We start from the raw sequence: 19,649 nt of genomic DNA on the forward strand, positions 1-19,649 counted from the left end.
AGTTTAGTGCGAGGAGGTTCACTAGCTGTTCACCTTCTGGTGAATAGTGTTTTAAAATATGTGCAGTGTTTTGTAAACATAAATAAAACTGAGGTAGACTGAGATACATCTGTAATATACATTAAAAAACAAACCTGATACAGTACAGTAACATTGTTTGAAATATAAAACCTGCAGAAATATGAAAAAGTAACTCCGTTATTCTTATTCTAATCATACTTGAATCACATTTTTATTGCACTCATTCTCTGCTTATCAGTCGCCGATTACTGAAGCATGAGACAACGATATGGCACAACCAAACATGATACTGTTACATGATTGGCTGTTAGTGTGTCACTCCCTACGTTGCTAGGTTACCAGAGAGGGAGTGCCTTTGTTAATGTAACCAAACTTGCTTTGCAACCTCTGTTTTCTTCCGACGAAGAATAAAATTTCCAATCAAGAACTTAAAAGAACTTAAAAGAAAAAAAAAAGAATAAAAAATAATGAATGTTTTATCGAACACATTTCTTATTGATCTCGATCATGTGTCTATCGCGATACATATCGTTATCGTTTTATTGCCCAGCCCTACTTCACGTCAAATGTTAAGACACATGGACTAACATAGCAAATTAATAATGTCTACTTGCAAGCCACACAGTATGTGCACTGGTTTCATGAACATGACACTGACAATGACATAAAACTTCAGTGTACTTCAGTGCTCTAAACATTCACCAGATCTGAATCCAGCTGAACATCTTTGGTATGTGGTGGAACAAGAACTGAAAAATCTACAGCAATGATGTGATGCAGTGAAGCCAACATGGGTCAGAATCTTAAAGAAAAGCCTCCAAAACTTAGTGGAATCTAAGGCATCAGGAATTGAGGCTGTTCTGATAACATAACTGATAGGTACATGTATTAGCCCAGTGTTCTTATTAAATTTGCCATATACACTTACTTAAATCTGTTAGTCTTATTTACTACAATGAAGGATTTACATGGCTGTTTGTATTTGAAGTGTGAAACCTAGTCAAAAAATTGAAGCTAAAACAGCCAATTATTATGTTAGGAACTTTTTTTTGCATAAATGACACTTTTGCACATGCGCTTCTTATCTCTGTGTGACTGGAACGGGCTTTTATGCTTTTGATCAGGTCATCTTGTTGCACTGCAACCTTTTTTAAGATATTTGCATAACAGTAGCTGACATAAACAGGTAATTATTTGCATGTTCTCTGTCCAGCCTTGTGCTATAGGACCCATGAACAAGAGGCATTTATTAGAAATCTGCAAGCTAGTGATTATATACACTATACACAGTAAAGCTTGTAGACACCTGACCACCACACCATCACCAAATGTGTTCTTCCCCCAAAACTGTTGAAATCACACAAATACATTTGAATGCTGTAGCATTGCAATTTTCCTTTACTAGAAAAAAACTCAAACCTGTTCCAGCATGACGTGCGCAAAGCACAAAGCTCCATGAAGACGTGTTAAAGTTGGAGTGGAATTTTTTCCCAAAATTGTCTTTTTTTTTAACTTGAATTGTTGAAATTACAAGCACAGGATTCTTCTTTTAAACTTCTATCAGTGTAGACACACATGCAAACTTTCTCTGATAGCTGTAATTAAAAAAAATTAAAGAGCTTTAGCTGAAAATATATTGTGCTGATATCACCCAATGTGTTTTGGCACAAATCTGCTGAAAATCTGTAATTTTGAAAAATTGCAAGATGCCCTGAGTTTTACAGAGTTTGCATGATCTTCCGTCAAGTTCTATGATCACCAACTCACAGATTTCTGAAGACAGATTTCTGTATATAAATAAATATATACATACATACACACTGTGAACTATATACATCTTAATTTTTTACTATATTAATTCTTTTTTCTCTTTATGTTTAACTTCTGTTCTATGTTTATGTTCTGTAAAGCTGCTTTGAGACGAAGCCCATTGTAAAAAGCGCTATACAAATAAACTTGAATTGAAAGACACATTAAACCCCAATAAACTGTGGAAGTGGAACTGAACCCTGGTCTCCCCACCCAACAACACTAATACTCTTGTAGCTGAATGATCACAAAACCCGACTAAAGAGTGTTGGTTATTATAACAGTAAACAAGGATATAAAATAGGATGAAACCTGGGACCAGATGTTCAACAAGCACATACGAGTGTGATGGCCACAGAGTACACTTACAGCAATACACCACACCTGAACACACAAACACTAGGGCTGCAGAATTTTTACTTATTAACCAATATGTATACAAAAATATTCAGTCATGAGTCAAAAACTGATTTTAAGTTACTTTAAAAGGACAACACAAAAAAGCTTCAGGATCAGGCAGGGGTTTATACAAGAGAGAAAGAGAGAGAGAGAGAGAGAGAGAGAGAGAGAGAGAGAGAGAGAGAGAGAGAGAGAGAGAGAGAGAGATAGCATAAGCATTATCCTTATCTGCTGAGGTGAGACTGTGCCCTGAAACTAATACAAATACAATAATTAGGTATTTCGTGATTATTATTGTGTGAAACAACAGTATGGGAACCTTTTGTTTTTCAAATATTGTGGCTCCACAGAGTACTCCCCAAAGACCATCTTCAAATGCTTCAGTGTGCAGCATGAAAAACAATTAGTATGGTACTCCATCGTTTAAAAGTCCTATGTGACGGACGGACGAGTTCAACAGAGGATTTCCATTTTTAAAAAAGGGAAAATGCGACTATGAGATTACATGGGCTCAATACCTGAGAACAGGGATGTATAAACAAGCTAAACAAAGCCGGATCTCGAGCAGCTGTTCTGCCTTTTCTACATTTCCTGTTTAGTGCTTTAAAGAAACTTAGATTTGATTGCTGCCCAACATACAAATGCAGCACCACATGTGATAACGTGTTTAGATTCAGTCAATGCCTTTCACAAACCCACGAGAGGGGGTGTTACACTAAACTTGGCAAATTGAGACAAAACTAGTGTAGATCTAAAAGACAATCCAGTTTATTGAACACAGATTATACAGCATGCACCAGATGAGAGGGAGAGAAAGTCAGATGGACAACAGGAGGACATGCAGCTTCAACAGGAAACTCCAAGGTCTCCAAATTGTATAACTGTGTGCGTGTGCGTGTGTGTGTGTGTGTGTGTGGTCATAGCATTAGTAATACTAGGTGTGGGTGAGCAATATCATAAATATATCATGTATCATAGTACTACATTAAAAACATCAACAACTTCTAATCAACGTTCTAAAAATCCACTAAGAAAACAGATTCTCTCACAACATCCATCATACCATCATACTGGCCAGGCCAGTGCATAGACTGTTCTTTGTGGATGTGGGAATATCAGCATGAGAGCATGGGAGGGTCAGTAAGTGTACTTGTTTGACTGGTGTGTGTGTGTCATACAGAGTGAGTGGCCTTTACTTCTGACAACAGCCATTTGTGCTGCTTGAAGTGAAGAATGTTTTCCATCTTCTCACTGCAAATCCCTCCTTTAATGAAGGACACATCCACAACTCTTTTCCATCCTTAAGACACCCCACCCCCACCCCAAAAAAAAAAAAAAAAAAACACACCAAAAAACTTTCCAAGTACCACTAAAGAGAAAAAACTACTAGTAGGGCAAAGAGGCAGAGAAAATGAATGAGAGACTTTGGAGAGAAGAGATGGAAACTTAGGAGAGCATAGGCTATATTTAATCTTTGTTGCTGAGCAACAAGAAAATAACACAGCAGAGAGGAATGGACAGTAAAGAAATGCGGTGGACAAAGTACCAAATTAAAGTTCAAACACACATTTATACACAGCCAAGGATGAATTCACAAACATGCACACAAAACTACACAAACAAATCTTCAGTAAATTGTATAATTCATCTTGTCATCAATAACTGAATCCTGATAGCACAGAAATAACTGATCACACTGTACAGACTAAATATGGTCACACATCACTGCCAGTTAGTGTGTTCTAGTTCCTTCATGCAGTGGCATGCCAGTTAAATGATTTCCTCATAGCTTACAGAATGTTTTCCTCTCCTCCTATGTTCATTGTAGACACACAAATTCATCTGACTGAGATAAACCTAATACAGCCAGTCTGAAGACCTGCAAGCACTCAAACATCTCACTATGGAAAAGTATGAGGCCGTGCCTGAGCATGACCAGCCTCGCTTTCATACCTTTCTCCTTTCAGGAACGGTTCTGCTGCAGCTCGCTGGTGACACAAGCTGTTGTTTCAGTTCTTTTAATGAGGCGCGCTTTAGAAAGAAGTGGTGAGTGACGGTGAAATGCAGATGATCAGCTTTAATTTAAGGGTATTTATGGCAATGCACTCTTTATATAAATTATAGCCCTTTCTATGCAACATGAGTAACTGGACGATGCCTTTGGACAAATAGCATCTATGATTCAGCCGTTCATCCGGGAGAAAGCTCATAAAAAGTCCTGAGTTGGTTCCAAATGTGGCATTTGCATCTGGAGCCTGTAACTGGTCTATGGGAAGTGCCAATATAAATACAGGAGGTCACTGAAAGGACTTACAATATACATACCTATACATACATACGTTCATATATATATATACACATACACACACACACACACACACAGTATATATATATATATATATATATATATATATATATATATATATATATATATATATATATATATATATATATATATATTCCCACAAATGTGAATGCAATAAAGAATTATGCCAGGAAATAAATGCCACATGATGCTTTTGGTAAGATTTGTCTTTATTTATTTATTTGATAAAAATTGGGTTTTTAACATTTATGTATTTGGGATTTTGATGTTTGACTTCCCCCTCCAACTCCTTGAGCCTAACCCCTAATCTCCGACAAGAGGCCCATGCAAACAGACTCACACACTCGCAGACATGCACACACACATGCACGTTCACCCACACACACGCATACACACATGCACATTCTTCTACAGTTGTGTCAAACTGTACCATGGTGTTGTGGAAGCTTATGATCTGATCTATGAACTTGTCTAAGCTTCTACTGATTACTGAAGTAACTGTAGACTTTCATCATCATCATCTGTCTGCACAATCACAGTTATCATCATCAGGTTATCATCATCTTTGCTGTCATCATGATCAGGATGAATTTTGAAATACAAGTGTTGTTTCTGACTAATGTCAAGATTTGTCTGTGACATCCTATATTAACCACAACCAGAGATAAACTCAAAACATTCTTCAACAACAGTGTGCATCAGCGAATTCTTACAGTGTGTGAGGAGGAGGTGGGTTAATATCAGAACACCTCAAAATACCTCCACATCCCTCAATCACTGAAGATGCACATGTTGATTGGCTATAATTTGGGGGCAGAGAAGTTTGCAGACTCTGACTCTACAAAATATCGTAGTGTGAGAAGAGTACAGTGATGAACTGCAGCACTGTATGATGTTAAAGACTGTATAAAGGTTGTAGGCTTGCACATCAGGAATGATGTCCCAGATTATATACAGATCTTAGCCATGTTTAAATAAATAAACAAACAAACAAACAAACAAACAAATAAATAAATAAATAACAAGTTTCATTTGATATTTTGTAAATCTAGGCCTGTGAGTGTTACCATGTATAGCCACTCCCCATTAATCGATTATCAATACATTACAAAAATGGCACTGAAGATAAAGATATAGATCTGAAGATTTGGCACTATATTAGTTTGCAAACAGAACAATAGGCAGTAGTGTAGGTGCTGGGCTTTGAGCACGAGCTGCCACTGTTGGGCTTTTGAGCAGGTCCTGACCACAGCATTCTTTCAAACTGATATTTGTGAAGTCAAATGAAATCTTTGTGAACAATAGTGAGTAGTTTAGAATGATGCCCTGTTACTGTGTGTGTGTCGTCCTTGTTTTTTCTTGTTTACAGCATTCTGTGTATGAGTGCTTGCTTGTGGAGTCACGCTTTAAGTAAAACTAAACTCAACGAAATTCAAGGAAACTAAACACATTCCTGCTTTTCATTATGTTAACTAGATTAGAGGTGGATCAGGCCTGGCCCCAGCTTCCTGTGTGGCAGAATTCCCACTATGTTCATTCATACAACAGCACGGCCAATTAGTGTTTCCTCTTCTAGCAAACGCACACCAGAGTATTACACGCTGAGAAAGTTTTTGTAAAATTAAATGACCCTTTACAGAGACTTTATCGGGACAAAAGCAATCATTCTTTCACTTTACATCACTGCTAAAGAGGTTATGGTCTGTTTAGTGTTACATCTGCGTGGGGAATGGGCTGTTTCAGAACATTACAACTGTGACTTTCCTACAGCTCAAGGTAAAAAAAAATTAAATAAAATACTGCATGTATACAGTATATTACAGTCTATGGACTTAGTGTGTGTGTCTGTGCCTTAATGAAAAGAGCTATAAATTCTCAAACTGCTGCTATTTGAGTTCTTTTACTGCTCATAAACTTGGAGCAAAGTGCTGCTGAATTCTTGAATCTGTAACAGATCTAATAACATTCTAATATAAATTATACAATTTATATTTCTGTAAGAACAACTCACAGTTGTAAGCTGAAAAAACAGAATACAGTATGAAACTGAAGTGATTAAAACAAGTATGGTAGAGTAACATAGTGGATCTGTGTCTCTATAAAAACACCAGTGTTGTGGGTTTGAATCAGTGTTTCATTTTATCAAATCACTTTGGTGTGAAAACTCACTGTGTTACTCAATTGAATCAGATAGAACCAGTGTATGAATTTTAATCAAGACAATTCAGCATGCTTTTTTTAAACAGGTGTGCAAACACTCTGTAAACAACATCATCAATAATGTTGAAAGAAGAATTTCTCGTACATTTTTGGAAGCAGTCTCCAATGTTAGTCTTTATATCTACCAGAGATAACACTAAATCATCAAGTTTTCTGAAGGACAACATTGTGGTTACTGGTAGCATGAGAAGCTGCACTTTTTGTCTCATTAATATTGTAAGTAATAACAAATAACATTTCATGGACAGTCCACAATGTTTACAATCAATCTCACACAAGCAATAGTGCAGTTATACTTAACATCGACACGGTTCTGATTCGGCATAGGCAGAGAACTGTAGCCAATCACAGCCACGATTATATTAACTAGAACCGCACAACTGGGAACGTGATATCATTTTTATACGATGGCTATCTAAACAAGAAATTCACATAAAGGAAATGTGTGTTTAAGTATTCCTGGAAAACTGTAATTACAACGTTAAGTGGTTCAAGTTAGAGGTGTACGCTCTCTTAATTAACTACAAATATATAGACATGTAACTGAAATCAGCTTCTGAGCTTCAACTGCAGATGGTGTATCCATTGATTCCACCATGTTTTCTCACTGAGACCACCAATTCCAACCTCAAAGAAATTTTCCCACTCACAGAATATTTACAACTTAAACACGTAGCATTAAACATGTAACTACGGTGCAATAAAAAAGTTTCAGTCAGAACGTGGACAAATGTCTGGCTCATTTTTGCTCTACTTGCAGAACAAGATCACAAAGAAGCCACACGCATTTATTGCACATTGTCTAGCTGGATAGCCCAAAAGACACAATTCGTACATACAAACTTCCCAGAAGACTTAAACACACAGTTCCTTTATATGAATTTCTTGTTTAGATAACTGATGTGTATATTCCCTGTTAAAAGGTGCCTACAGTAAAAATTTTACCTTCACTTTCATATTCTAAGTCAGTTTCAAACTAGGTAGAATTCTAAAGTATAAATAATTATATATTGTGAACAAAGATGAGTGGAGTGATGCACATACTGAAATGTCTCATTTGAACTGCTTGACCAATCAGATAAGAGCATCACAATGAACAGTTATATAATAGACAGTAACTGACTTTAGGGTGTTTTATTCCTTACATATGATATGATTACCTTAATTTTGCAAATAGTACTGATTTGGTACAAGAATCAAAACTCTGGCATAGGCAGCAGTTGATTTGAACATAATATTGGGAGTTTACTGCTGTTCCTGGTTTAATTCCTGGGCCAAACTATAACATATATCTTGTGAGACACCAAACATAAAGACAGGTTTTTTCTGTTCGTGTTTTTTTCACACTATGAGACTGTCCCAGAATGAAAAGCTATACTTTCAGCCCATGCTCACAAATCCGAGCAATCATCCCAAATATTTAACGTTATATTCAAACAAACATGGCTGAGTTTCTCTGTCTGAACTTAAGAGTTTGTTGAAGAAGCTTTTATAGTAGGCCAAAACATTAGTGTGTCATGAGGCTGATCCCCATCTGCTGGTGAATGCAAAGTTGTGTTTACATTAGGAGGACTCCTGGGATGTGAAGTGTCTCTGTAAGAGTACAGTGTGTGCTCTGTGTGTTTGTCTGAGTCCAGAATAAGGAGAAACTTGTACGACAGGACATGATACTGATTCTGTCCAGAGCAGAGCTGAGAGAAACTCAAACACACACACACTCACGCATGCTTACTCTTTTACAAGATTTCATATGAAACTGTTGCTTTTCTTATAACAGTTATATAATACATTTCTACAAATTCATCAGCTGTAATTTTTAGTGTTTAATTTTTAAAAACAACTCAGCTGTGGCAGTGACACTCCTGTGGGACACAGTGTCAGCTCACATCCTGGAGATACCAGAGATTTTCTTGCTGCTCCATCTCTACAAACTGCAACTTGTGAACAAACAGGGCCTTTATACAAATAAAATCTGCTTTGTGGCTCATAAAAGCCACAAACTGAGCAGCCCTGACCCTTCTTTTTCCTAACCCCATCCTCCTGACTGGCTCAGGCCTCCATACTGACAACATGTTCATGTACAGCTAGCTTTAGCCACTATCCAGCCATGACATCACCACGACTGAAACAGAGCTCTGTTCCAGCTCAATACACTATTAACATTGCAGCAGAGCTGCACGATTTACCATTTGTTAGCTGTTCTTTAAATACTGGTCTTTGCTTTAATGATACAATGTGCACCATTTACAATGTGCAGTGTTTACAGGTCACCAGATTTGAATACTGCTCTTGCTCGTGCACCAGTCCTACTCTTCAGCTCTGCCCTGTTCCATTTCTCCTTTAGGCCTGTAGTCATGACTTTTCATCCTTGTGTGTGTGTGTTTTTTTTTTTATGTGTATGCGTTTCAGAGGGGGTGTAGAACACATTTGACCAACCAGGTGCAAACATTTGGCTTATTAATAAACTTCATCCACCTTAACTCACGTAGAACCTCCTACTTCACAGATTGGAGTGTTTGCGTAAACTCAGCCGACTATATTCAGAATCACAAATGAACACTCACTGGAAGCTGGAGTTAAAGAGTTTTTGATTTTTTTTGTTTATTTTTAAAGCAGATGTGATAATTTAGCAACTCTGAAAATTTCATGATAGAGCAGTCTGTTAAATGTAATTAAAATTCACCTTGTATTTCAGTATTTCAAATACAAGAACGCAACGATTGCTTAAATAAAATTCTGATGTGTTTCTTGTTTTACTTTTCACAATGAACTATTAGAATGACATACCGTCAGAGCTCTCAAAAAGATTCCAAGCAGGATTTACAAGTTGGAGACGTGTTCAAATGGATCTCTATTGTTCCGAAGTCAGAAAATTCACAGTCTCTACTTGGTTGAAGTCATTTCAAACATATATAGCTGATGCAGTACATAGCAAACTAAACATACATAAACACAGAACTGAGGACTAAAAATGTTAGAAAGTAAAAGGAGCCATGTGTGTCATGTGTCTTTCAACAGAGAAAACACATCTTTCTGTCTGTGTTTTTATGAGCGTCCAGGAAAACATGGCTTTTTGAAAATGCTGTCTTAAGTGGATACATTTGGAATAAGCTGTTTTTGCCTTCTAGCATGAACTGAGAAAATAGAGCTTTTCAAAAGCAATGACACATTAGCCATGTGATCCATTCAGCTCAAAACAAAATGGTGTATGATGCAGTTGTTGTGCCTGTTATCCAGTTTACACACACATGGTCTAGTGATGTAAGTATTATCTGGCATTCAGTGTAGACAAATAATTTTGGGATTTTTTTATTTATTTTTTTTAAACAGTGATGTAGAGATTTTGAAACAAAAATGCAGTTTCCATATATAGATACTAATGCTGATGATTAACTTGTCAAAACAAGGATTACTTGGTCTGTTAAAGATTTAACCAATTAATTGTCTGTTTTAATTGATCCAATTGATTTAATTCACTGTAATCTATGTTGTACAATTCGAGGGTGTTTTCTGTGTTTGTTAAATAGGCTGTCTGTAAGGAATAACTAGTTGAAATCTCCTCTCAAACGCAGCTCTAGTTGTCCCTGTGACGTCAGAGCGGCAATAAACTTCACATGAATTACAAAAAAAAACCCTAAGTAATTATCACCAGAATCACTGAGCACAACAAACACAATGACATTGTTTAATGCCAGGTTTATTTCCCTTAACTGCAGTTTTGACTGCTCACTGTGTGGTGAAATAAAGGTCTATAAAGATCCAATAAATTATTATTATAATTACATGCTAGAGTGAAGTTTAGTGAAGTTTTGTAAAGTTTTGTAAAGTTTAATGAAGAGAAAGACAGTAAAACGACTCATAGCTTTAATTGTCCAGCACTTAAAGAAAAGTGAGCCAAAGAAAGAAAACTTTCCTAAGGAACAAATCTGTCTTTTATGTGGATGTCTGATAGAAATGCGGTTTTTTTCGTGTGTAAAACTAAACACAAGCCTGGTTTGTCTTCAGTATCTTTACTCTTCAGTGTCAGGAATGTGCTAAGGGAGGATCAGGACTATAAACACTAACAGCTACACAGATTCTAAGTTTCTAAGTGTTTTGTGTTTCCTCACACTTTACTGTTACTACACAGACACAGACACAGACACAGACACAGACAGAGAGAGAGATAGAGAGAGAGAGAGTCTCTCCGACTTGAGCTATGTCCGGGGTGTGAAGTCTCCTGTACTATAAACAGTAACATAGTTGAGTTTGTGAATAAGGAAACTGTGTATAAACTTGTCCTCACCTGGTGCAGCGCCGTGAGCCCGTCCACGTTTGCGTGGTTGATGTCCGCTCCCTGTCTCAGCAGCTCGGCCACCTCTTCTCTGTCCCCGGCCGAGCAGGCGGCCATAAACACGGCGCCCTGAGCGAAGCGCACTTTGGCAGTCTTCACAGCACGACTCCGCATTTCAGCGTGGGTTAAGTCCGTCTCGGATCCCTGCCACCGCCGCAGCTGATCCTGACGCCGCTGCTTCGCAGCTTCGGACCTAGACCGGTCGGTAGCCGCCATCTTCCTCCGTCTCTCCCGGTAAATTTAATTTTACTGAGCGCTCGCTCGGTGGGCGGGAGAGAGAAAAGAAGAGATGTGGACGTCTAAGAGAACAGGACACATACAGACACATGCATACACACCAAGGCCCTGAAATTACTGAATTAATGATCGCTCCCCCTTCTGGAGACATGGAGATACTACACACAATAAGAAAAATTATATATATATATATATATATGTGTGTGTGTGTGTGTGTGTGTGTGTGTGTGTGTGTGTGTGTGTGTGTGTGTGTGTATCATCTCATGACATACAGCATCGAAATAACGAAACAATAATAATAAAGATCGACTCTTTTCCTTCAGTGATCTTGTAATATGTGTATTCATTTAAAAAAACTTTAGAGTAAATGTTTTATTATTAAATTTAATGATGTGACTGTGATGTAACTGGGGATATAACGTTCTTCACTTCTTTTATTCATTATTCTTTATCAAAATCCACTTCTTTTTTTTTAGCAGAGGCCAAAAATGGATTTTCCACCTGTTTTGTTGTGTCCATTTCAGCATTAATTTTATTATGTCAATCTCCACAGAGGTGACCCTCAGGGCTTTAAACCCTTTACTATAAAGTGTTTCTTTTTTCACACAAATGTTTCTATCTTTAAAGTAAATGGTGACATCAAATCCATTTCTGCTCCCAGATGCCCCTAGTGTTTAGTCGTAAAAATGTAAAATTTGATGGTGTTATTTTATAACAAAGGTAAACACATTTCACACTGAAAGTTAACAGTGTCCTGATATATATTAGACTTGCAAGTGATAAATTAATTCATTTGTTTATTCTGAATAAAAATGTCCCATAAGTTGATTTCTATTATTCCAGTGGAATTGAAAGCCAGTGACTGGAAAAAGGGTTTATTTAAAATTAGTTTATTATTAAAACAAAGAGTCAAACTTCAATCACACTGTACTAAAATGTAAGTCATGAGTATCAGCTATCTGCTATAAAATGAACAAAATCTGACAAGACAGTCTGTGGGTTTGGGAAGCAGGAATTTCACTGAAAATACAGGCTACATTACATTGCATTGAAGTGCCAAATGGTCAACAAACAAAGGAGACAAGAAACACATCATACTCTAAAATATATCTTGGTATAATGCTCAACACATTCTTAAAGCCCTCTTTAATGGTCCAATAGTCAGTTGGTTTCATTCCTTAATTGAACAAATGACCTGGAAAGCGTTGTGTAAAATGTCAGGTCAGGTTAGATCCGGGTGGTGGAGCTTCATGAACATGAGCAGGAATAATGCTCGAGGGAAAAAAACGTCAAACACCTACTTAACCATATATTTTGCTTAATGTACCTTTAAGGGAACCTATGATTTGTTTTCCAAAGTAGGTAAGTCTAGAACTTATTAGAACATCTAAATAACAATTCATTATTTTACTACTACTACTACTACTACTACTAATAATAATAATAATAATAATAATAATAATAATAATAATAATAAATCTTTTATCACCACTACCACTGAGACCTGTTCTTTGAGGCATGTACATGCTGCCCTAGGACAAACTGATGCCACCTCCCAATAAAGACTTTTGTTTAGGTCAGAAATATAAAGCCCTTAAGCTGCCTATAGGTTCCACACACCCAAAACACATAATTAAGTTACAGATTGGGATATCGCATAAAAGCAATAGTACATCCAGTTTATCTTTATGAGTTAATAAGTAAATAAATAACCAATACATACTTTAAACACCATTTTAGGATATTAATAACCTCACTTGTTATGATGCTTTTTCCTGCTTTATCTCTTGCATTGAGTATATTATTGTTATGCCGGTGGCTCTTGTTGATCACATGGCTAAAAAAGTACATTATGAGAGGGGAAGTTCCTTCATTTGATTATTTTCTGGAAGCAAGGCAGCATTACTGGCCCCCACGGGACGCATAGTCAAACCTTCATCCGAGTCTTCATGTATAGCAGGAGAAGGGGGTGTTTGGGGAGATCTAGCACTGACGGAGCCATATAGATTCAAGTTAAGGAAGCAGAAGCCTGGCAGGAGCTGATGCTGGTACTGCTCCAAACTGTGGATAGCATCCAGCACAGATGAGCTGCGTCTCCACACCCAACCTGGCAGCAGACTGGCAGCACTAAAACCTGCTGGTGCAGACTGAGCATGCCTCAACTCCATCTGATAAAGCAATCTGAAAGGAGGGTGGAGAGAGAGAGAGAGAGAGAGAGAGAGAGAGAGAGAGAGAGAGAGAGAGAGAGAGAGAGAGAGAGAAATCTTAGGAAAACACTGTAAAAAATTAATGACTGTTAGTTTGTTCCCCGAAATGGACCCTTGGGTATATTAATGAGGAAAACATTTTGGGCACCTCGAGCCTATATGATTTTGTCTAACCTCTGAGGAGCATAGGCTATAAAGCTTTGATGAAGATGTTTTCTGTCACATAACTTCTGCTTTCTGAAGTCATTGATAAGCTTACTGGTTATTCTTATCATAAGTGATAATGTAGATTACTACTCTTTTTTTCCTGTATAGGCTGACAACAATAGGCCCAGGACATGGTGTTGGGGTACACCTGTCCTGATATTTTAAGGTCAATAAGAAATAAAGCCTCGATTCAAGTTGCAGTAAGCAGAACGAAGAGCAATCATTGCTGTGCTCAGGTAATTAAAAAAAGGTGAGCTTTAATCCGTAACAAATACGCAGTGCACCTGGCATCATATTATGAGCATGGACCCATGTAGTAGTAATTAAGTAGTGCATGATTTTGTTTAAAGTTTTAAGAAACAGGTAAGAACAACCGTCCATGACAATGAATTATCAACATCAGTAAACACACCATCTGTCTGTGTTTTTGTTAACAAGCTTTCTTAATAATCAGTTTTTCATTCTTGTGTTTGTGTTTGCATGGTTTCTCACCTTCCCATCAGCTGTTGGGACACATTCCTGCTGGCATGTTGTAGAATATAATTCATCAGCTTCACAGTCTGATCTTTAATCCAGCCCACATCTTCTTGGATGTCAGGCAGCCACTCCAACAACCTGATAAAGAGTCATTGTGCATTCTTATAGATGGCAACTTTAACTATAAAATGGTAGTATAAAATGTTACATTAACAAAATAAAAAAAGAGTGTTTAACTAAGTTCTAAAACTAAAGAGTCTTGGAACCATCCTGAATGAGAAATACACACTTCCTGGAGGATTTCCTGTTTCCACCACATTGTAGAAAGCAGGACTATTCTCAGCACTATTCTGTAAAAGCATTCTAAACAAAAAATGTTAAACTGGCTCACAGCAAGCAAGTCATATTATGCAAGAAGTCTGCTTTTTCCTATGACCAGAGAATTTTTACTTTCATTCATTTCACTTTCATTCTTTATAACAATTATAAGAAGCTCCACTATTATTTTGGTGCACTTGTAAGGTCAAAGAAAAAGGTTTCTGAAATTTTGTCTATAGTGAAAGTACACGTCTTTATCAATTAAGCTTCATCTGTAATTAATTTCGTCCTCAAACGTTTTGTCAAATTTTGAGTCCAGGGTGTATTTTTGCATCACATCCAGTGTCCCTGGGATAAGCTCTGGATTCATGACCAGGATAAAGCATTTACCGAAAAAAAATGGATGAATTGATGAATGAATGAATGATTTGCACAGATTTCCAAGTACAAGATTAACCTTTCTTTTACATTACTAAGTCACCTGATACTCATTGACAGAGCTGACTCCAGTGGCAGTGTGCATGGCACGAAGATGGCCGACAGCATCCTGACTGGCAGCATGTTGCTTAGAGACTGTATGGGACGTGGTCCTTCATTACAGGCTGCTGTAAGAGCTGCGGGGGAAAATGAGTTATGAGTTAATCCTTTAGTTCTGAAATATTTATAGCTTGCTATTCCATGAGTACTGCATGTATTCTTTCAATACCCCTATGCAGCTGTGGAGGTAAGTACTCAAATATATGTTCATCTCCACTTGATGGAGTCCCAGGCATCATCTCTCTTTCTCTCCTATGCCTTTGATCATTCTCATTATCGTTCTCTGACACGTCCTCAATCCTCATGCCACCGTTACTCAGTGGGTGCTGAGGACACTGGAACAGTAACAAGCCTGAGGAACAAACCCAATTCATGTGAACAGTTATTACTTTATCCCCGCCCAATCCTTAATCATACAATACAAAATATATCCTCTAGAGGGCACTATAACACAGCTCTTGCAATTGTAATAAGCATCCTTCCATGACAGCGCATATTGTAGATACACTAATAATTCAAAATATTTTATAGTCTAGAGTGCAAAAAATAGGCATCGACAACAATACGTCACTTTAATAGGAACACGTATCAAAAATCTGCTAACTTTCACTCTTTTTCTACTTTTTAACTTTTTTAATTTTCAACATGCATTTTCTAAAATGCTGTTCCGCTCACCACAGTTCTAAAGAATGGCTATTTATTCATCAGTCTGGTCATTCTCCTCTAAGCTCTCTGATCACTCTAAACTTTGGCTCACTGATCGTTTTTTGTATCTCACATCATTCTGTATAAACTCTAGTGGAAAAAAGATCAACTGTTTCTGAAATAGTCCAACCAGCCCTTCCTGGTCAAAGTCAGTGACATCACAGTTTTCCTATCCTAATGTTTGAAAGTATAGTATATGAAGTATAAGAAGTATAAATCTCGGTTTCATCTCTTACCATTTTTCTTTAGGAAAAGCATTGCATCATTGTATCCTTGCCTGCACATTGTCTCCAGCACCTGATTACAAGTCGAAGAGATGAAGCATTTACACAGTAAAATTTAGTGTTTTCCATGAGTAAATTGTAAATCAGTTTTAAAGCTGAAACACGATCAGAGTCCATGTGTGTGTGTTTGTTTTATTTACTTGTGGATCCGGAGGAAACAGCGCTCTGGTGACTCTATAAAGATTGCAGAGTGTGAACTGTATAGATGTGTTGGTAAATCTGAGCTCATGCAGGTTGGTGGAGCTGTAATCACGGGGACAGATATCACTCTCCCCTGAGAATGGAGATACTGTAATGGTGTTCTTCAGCTCGTACTGAGGCAAATTATTAGTGATTCCTCCATCTACATAACGCTGCAGAAACATCAAGACAGACACTTTTACCCAACAGCTCTTAGATACCCTCTCAAAAACTGTACACAGTTTTCCCCCTTGAAAATTATAAAAACATCCTAAAGTAGTTCAGTGTCATCTGAATTTCTATTTCTAGGTATACAAGAACAGTAAAAAAAAAACATTATCCTTAGCAGCAGTATGACCTTTGTGATACTTGGCAGTCATTTATACACACTCAAAACACCAAAATGCTTCTGGCACAGTTTTGGCACACACACACACACACACACACACACACACACACACACACACACACACACACACGCACGCATGCACACACACACAGACAAACACGCACGCACGCACACACATACACACACGCACACACAGGCACGCATGCACGTGTCTCCCTATAAAATATAGACACAGCACAGCAGTATAAGCAAAACAGAACTATTTTTAGCATACAAAGTTGCAAAATCAAAACTTTTTGCTCTCTCAAGTTAAAAACTTCCCATGTTCAGTGACTCACTGCTCTGCGACTCATATATGCAATGCAATCTTGTATGATGATATTGTGGGTGTTCTGTGTACTGAAGGTCTAAATGAGACTAAATCCACCTTGAATGATGTGCATGTTCTTTATACTATATACATCTTTTTAATGAACACATTAGGATCTTCAATAGCGTGAATGAATGAAATTCTGAGTTGACTTTAGAAATTTATGTGAAACCTCTTTTATTCACATGCTGCTCTATTTTTACTTCAGTTAATTGTTCCCTTCCCACAATGCTGTTTGACTACCTGCTGATTACCTGCTACCTCTAATGCATAATTTTATGCATTGTGCTACTGTAACATGACAGGTCTTTCTATTAAAGTGGCTAATGAATGTATATGGTAAAGCTTTCTTTCTCTCTTCCTTTCTTAATCAATTTCACACTTCCATGAACAAATATTCACATCAAAAAACCAATAACATATCAAGCATATTGTATCAGCTGCTCAATGACATGAAGAAAACACAGAGTACTCACCACTCCCTGCAAGCTGGGAGGGATAAGGCCACAGTACACCGGAATAAAAGCACTGCACACACACGCCTGTTCAAACACACAGACACACAAACTATAAAACCAGAAAATGCACATAATATATTTGTTTGCTTGAAAAAAAAAAAAAAACATTTAATTTTAATTTAACATGTAATTTAATAAATAATACAAGACTAAAAAGATGTCCAGCATACTTTCAGAATGAAGTTTAAGGTCAGGTTTGTAACTATGGTTTTTGTGTTTTGTTCTGCACTCTCTTTTCCTTACTTCACCATGGTTTTTGGCCACTAAAGTGCATCCCCTATTGAAATAAGGTGAACATGTTGCACATTTTGCAGTATTGCACATAATCCCTTCTCTTTTTTAGTAACAGTAGAATGGTCCAGTGGTTGCCATGGATACAGGTCCATTTATATACATTAATACACATATATAAGCCGCATATACATTGATGCATATTTTCCAGAATCATCTGAAATGCGTTCCCTCTCTACAGCCCACATTAATAAGGACATCAGGTCATGGCACATACTGTATTACCTAACTGTTAAAGAAATGCCAAATCACTAATGTGTCTATCAACTATGTATTGCCTTTTGTCTTTATTTCAGATTCAGATTTTTTATTAATAAAAATTTATCATGTTTTCCGAGCTATACAAATGTAGGTCCTGTCACTGATTTTGTAAATAATGTGATTCTTACTTGTATCAGTTCATCATTGCTGTTGAATTGAGACAACAGCACATTCTCCCCATCTGTGACACGGGTGAGAGAGATGCCTAGTCGGCCAGTGGCCTTGACGTATGCATCATGTGGAAGTACCCGGGACATCATTTCCCGCATGATCTTCACCAGGTTAAAGGCAGGGTGCATTGGTCCTAAAAAACGCTTCCTGGCTTCCTTTGCAACATCAATGATTCTTGCGCCCGCTTCTCCTGAAAAACAGTGAAGGAGTGCAATACTGAATTAAGACCAGGTGTGTATGTGGTACAGTGTGCAACATATTATATATGTTAATATACAAATACATGTTACATGATCAATTTTTCTGGGAATCAATCCAACATCGTTTAACTAAGTTTCATTGCTTTTTATCATGCTAACTAGGAAGTCTTCATGATTTGAAGACAAATCTGAAAAATAAACAAATAAAGAACAACAACAGCAACCTATGTTTTCTTTTTTTTTGTGGGGTTCTACATAGAAACTCTGACAGCTCCTTGACTTGACCTAGAGATGATCTAGTAGATTCATTATCTGAGGGATCATACTTGGAATTCTCTGAATGCTTCATAGGTTTATTATCCATCCATCCATCTAACCATCCATCTACTGTATCAATCCGCATTTCCATGCTGTCTGTACACCGAGGGTTTCTATCCTGAACAGTTGTTGTAATGCAGGACAGGCGTTTAGTCCATGTCTATGTTTGGGGACCTGTGCAACAGGGAAAGATCTTAATCATGTTAGAGAGAATAAGAGCTCTTTTACCCAGACAGGCGCCGCTAACCAGCGCTGTAGCAGTGAGCGCTCCTGCGGAAGCTCCGTAGATGTTCTGCGCGTTATCAGTGAGGAAAGGCGCCTGTTGCTGCAGACAGCTCGCTACTCCAATATGGTAAATCCCTAGAAACCCACAGCCTGCGAAGGAAATATTCCACGGTGTGTCCAGCGGAAACATAGTGCACGGGTCGGAATCCAGTCTCTATTCAGTGACTGTCATGTTACAAAGTGTACGTCAGAAAGGGCTGTGCTGGTCAGAAAGAAACACCAAACACCTGTGCTAACTTTAAAACTCAACCTTTTACTGTTTACCTTCGTGGTCAGTGTTTCTTAAGCACATTTAGTACAGTAGCCGGTTAAATAACGTCAGAACGCTCGCGCCGTCTCCGTCATAACTGTCCGTTCAGATAAATGGGCGTTTCCGCTATTGGCTGTTTGTAGTCTCTTCTGTCTCAACCAATCACAGCTCGAGAACAGAGAACCTCCCACCGACAACACAAAGCCTTTCCAAGAACGAATAGTGACGCAGGACGTCTTTATTATGTATCGCAGAGAAAAAGAACTTTGACCAACAGGATAGTAAATATTGTGATCCGGATACTGAAAGAACATTTACTCACTTAAATTAGTTTAGTTTTGGTTTAGTTTGATTTCGTATATGATCGAGTTTGGTA

At 37.6% G+C, this 19,649-nt stretch overlaps 2 protein-coding genes across 5 annotated transcripts in view; both read right to left on the minus strand.

Annotated features, from left to right (window-relative positions):
- Nucleotides 1–11,484, minus strand: part of zmp:0000001167 (protein phosphatase 1 regulatory subunit 12A) — a 30,787-nt gene extending 19,303 nt beyond the window's left edge. For all 4 annotated transcript variants that reach the window (XM_047820038.1, XM_047820037.1, XM_047820036.1 and 1 more), the window contains exon 1: nt 11,061–11,484. In XM_047820038.1, coding sequence (XP_047675994.1) covers nt 11,061–11,324 — 264 coding nt within the window. In that variant the 5' untranslated portion in view covers nt 11,325–11,484. The remainder of the gene's footprint in view (nt 1–11,060) is intronic.
- Nucleotides 11,485–12,219: 735 nt separating this feature from the next.
- Nucleotides 12,220–19,400, minus strand: pnpla2 (patatin-like phospholipase domain containing 2). Its single transcript, XM_027163997.2, has 9 exons — nt 18,967–19,400; nt 18,178–18,410; nt 17,456–17,521; nt 16,221–16,433; nt 16,033–16,093; nt 15,261–15,443; nt 15,036–15,168; nt 14,252–14,374; nt 12,220–13,526 (listed from the first exon to the last, which is right to left on the minus strand). The coding sequence occupies exons 1-9, from the start codon at nt 19,151–19,153 to the stop codon at nt 13,196–13,198; spliced, it is 1,530 nt and encodes a 509-aa protein (XP_027019798.1). The 5' UTR covers nt 19,154–19,400; the 3' UTR covers nt 12,220–13,195.
- Between the last annotated feature and the right edge of the window lie 249 nt (nt 19,401–19,649).

This window comes from Tachysurus fulvidraco, chromosome 10 (assembly GCF_022655615.1).
Source record: "Tachysurus fulvidraco isolate hzauxx_2018 chromosome 10, HZAU_PFXX_2.0, whole genome shotgun sequence".
Classification (NCBI taxonomy): domain Eukaryota; kingdom Metazoa; phylum Chordata; class Actinopteri; order Siluriformes; family Bagridae; genus Tachysurus; species Tachysurus fulvidraco.

What these genes read in the sequence shown, in the direction of transcription:
- pnpla2 (XM_027163997.2), bottom strand. Translation starts at nt 19,153, where the DNA reads ATGTTTCCGCTGGACACACCGTGGAATATTTCCTTCGCAGGCTGTGGG. An exon ending in GCAATGATGAACTGATACAA is followed by an intron (nt 17,522 to 18,177) that starts GTAAGAATCACA and finishes GTGTTTGAACAG; the next exon opens with GCGTGTGTGTGCAGTGCTTT. An exon ending in TGTTTCCTCCGGATCCACAA is followed by an intron (nt 16,094 to 16,220) that starts GTAAATAAAACA and finishes ACTTGTAATCAG; the next exon opens with GTGCTGGAGACAATGTGCAG.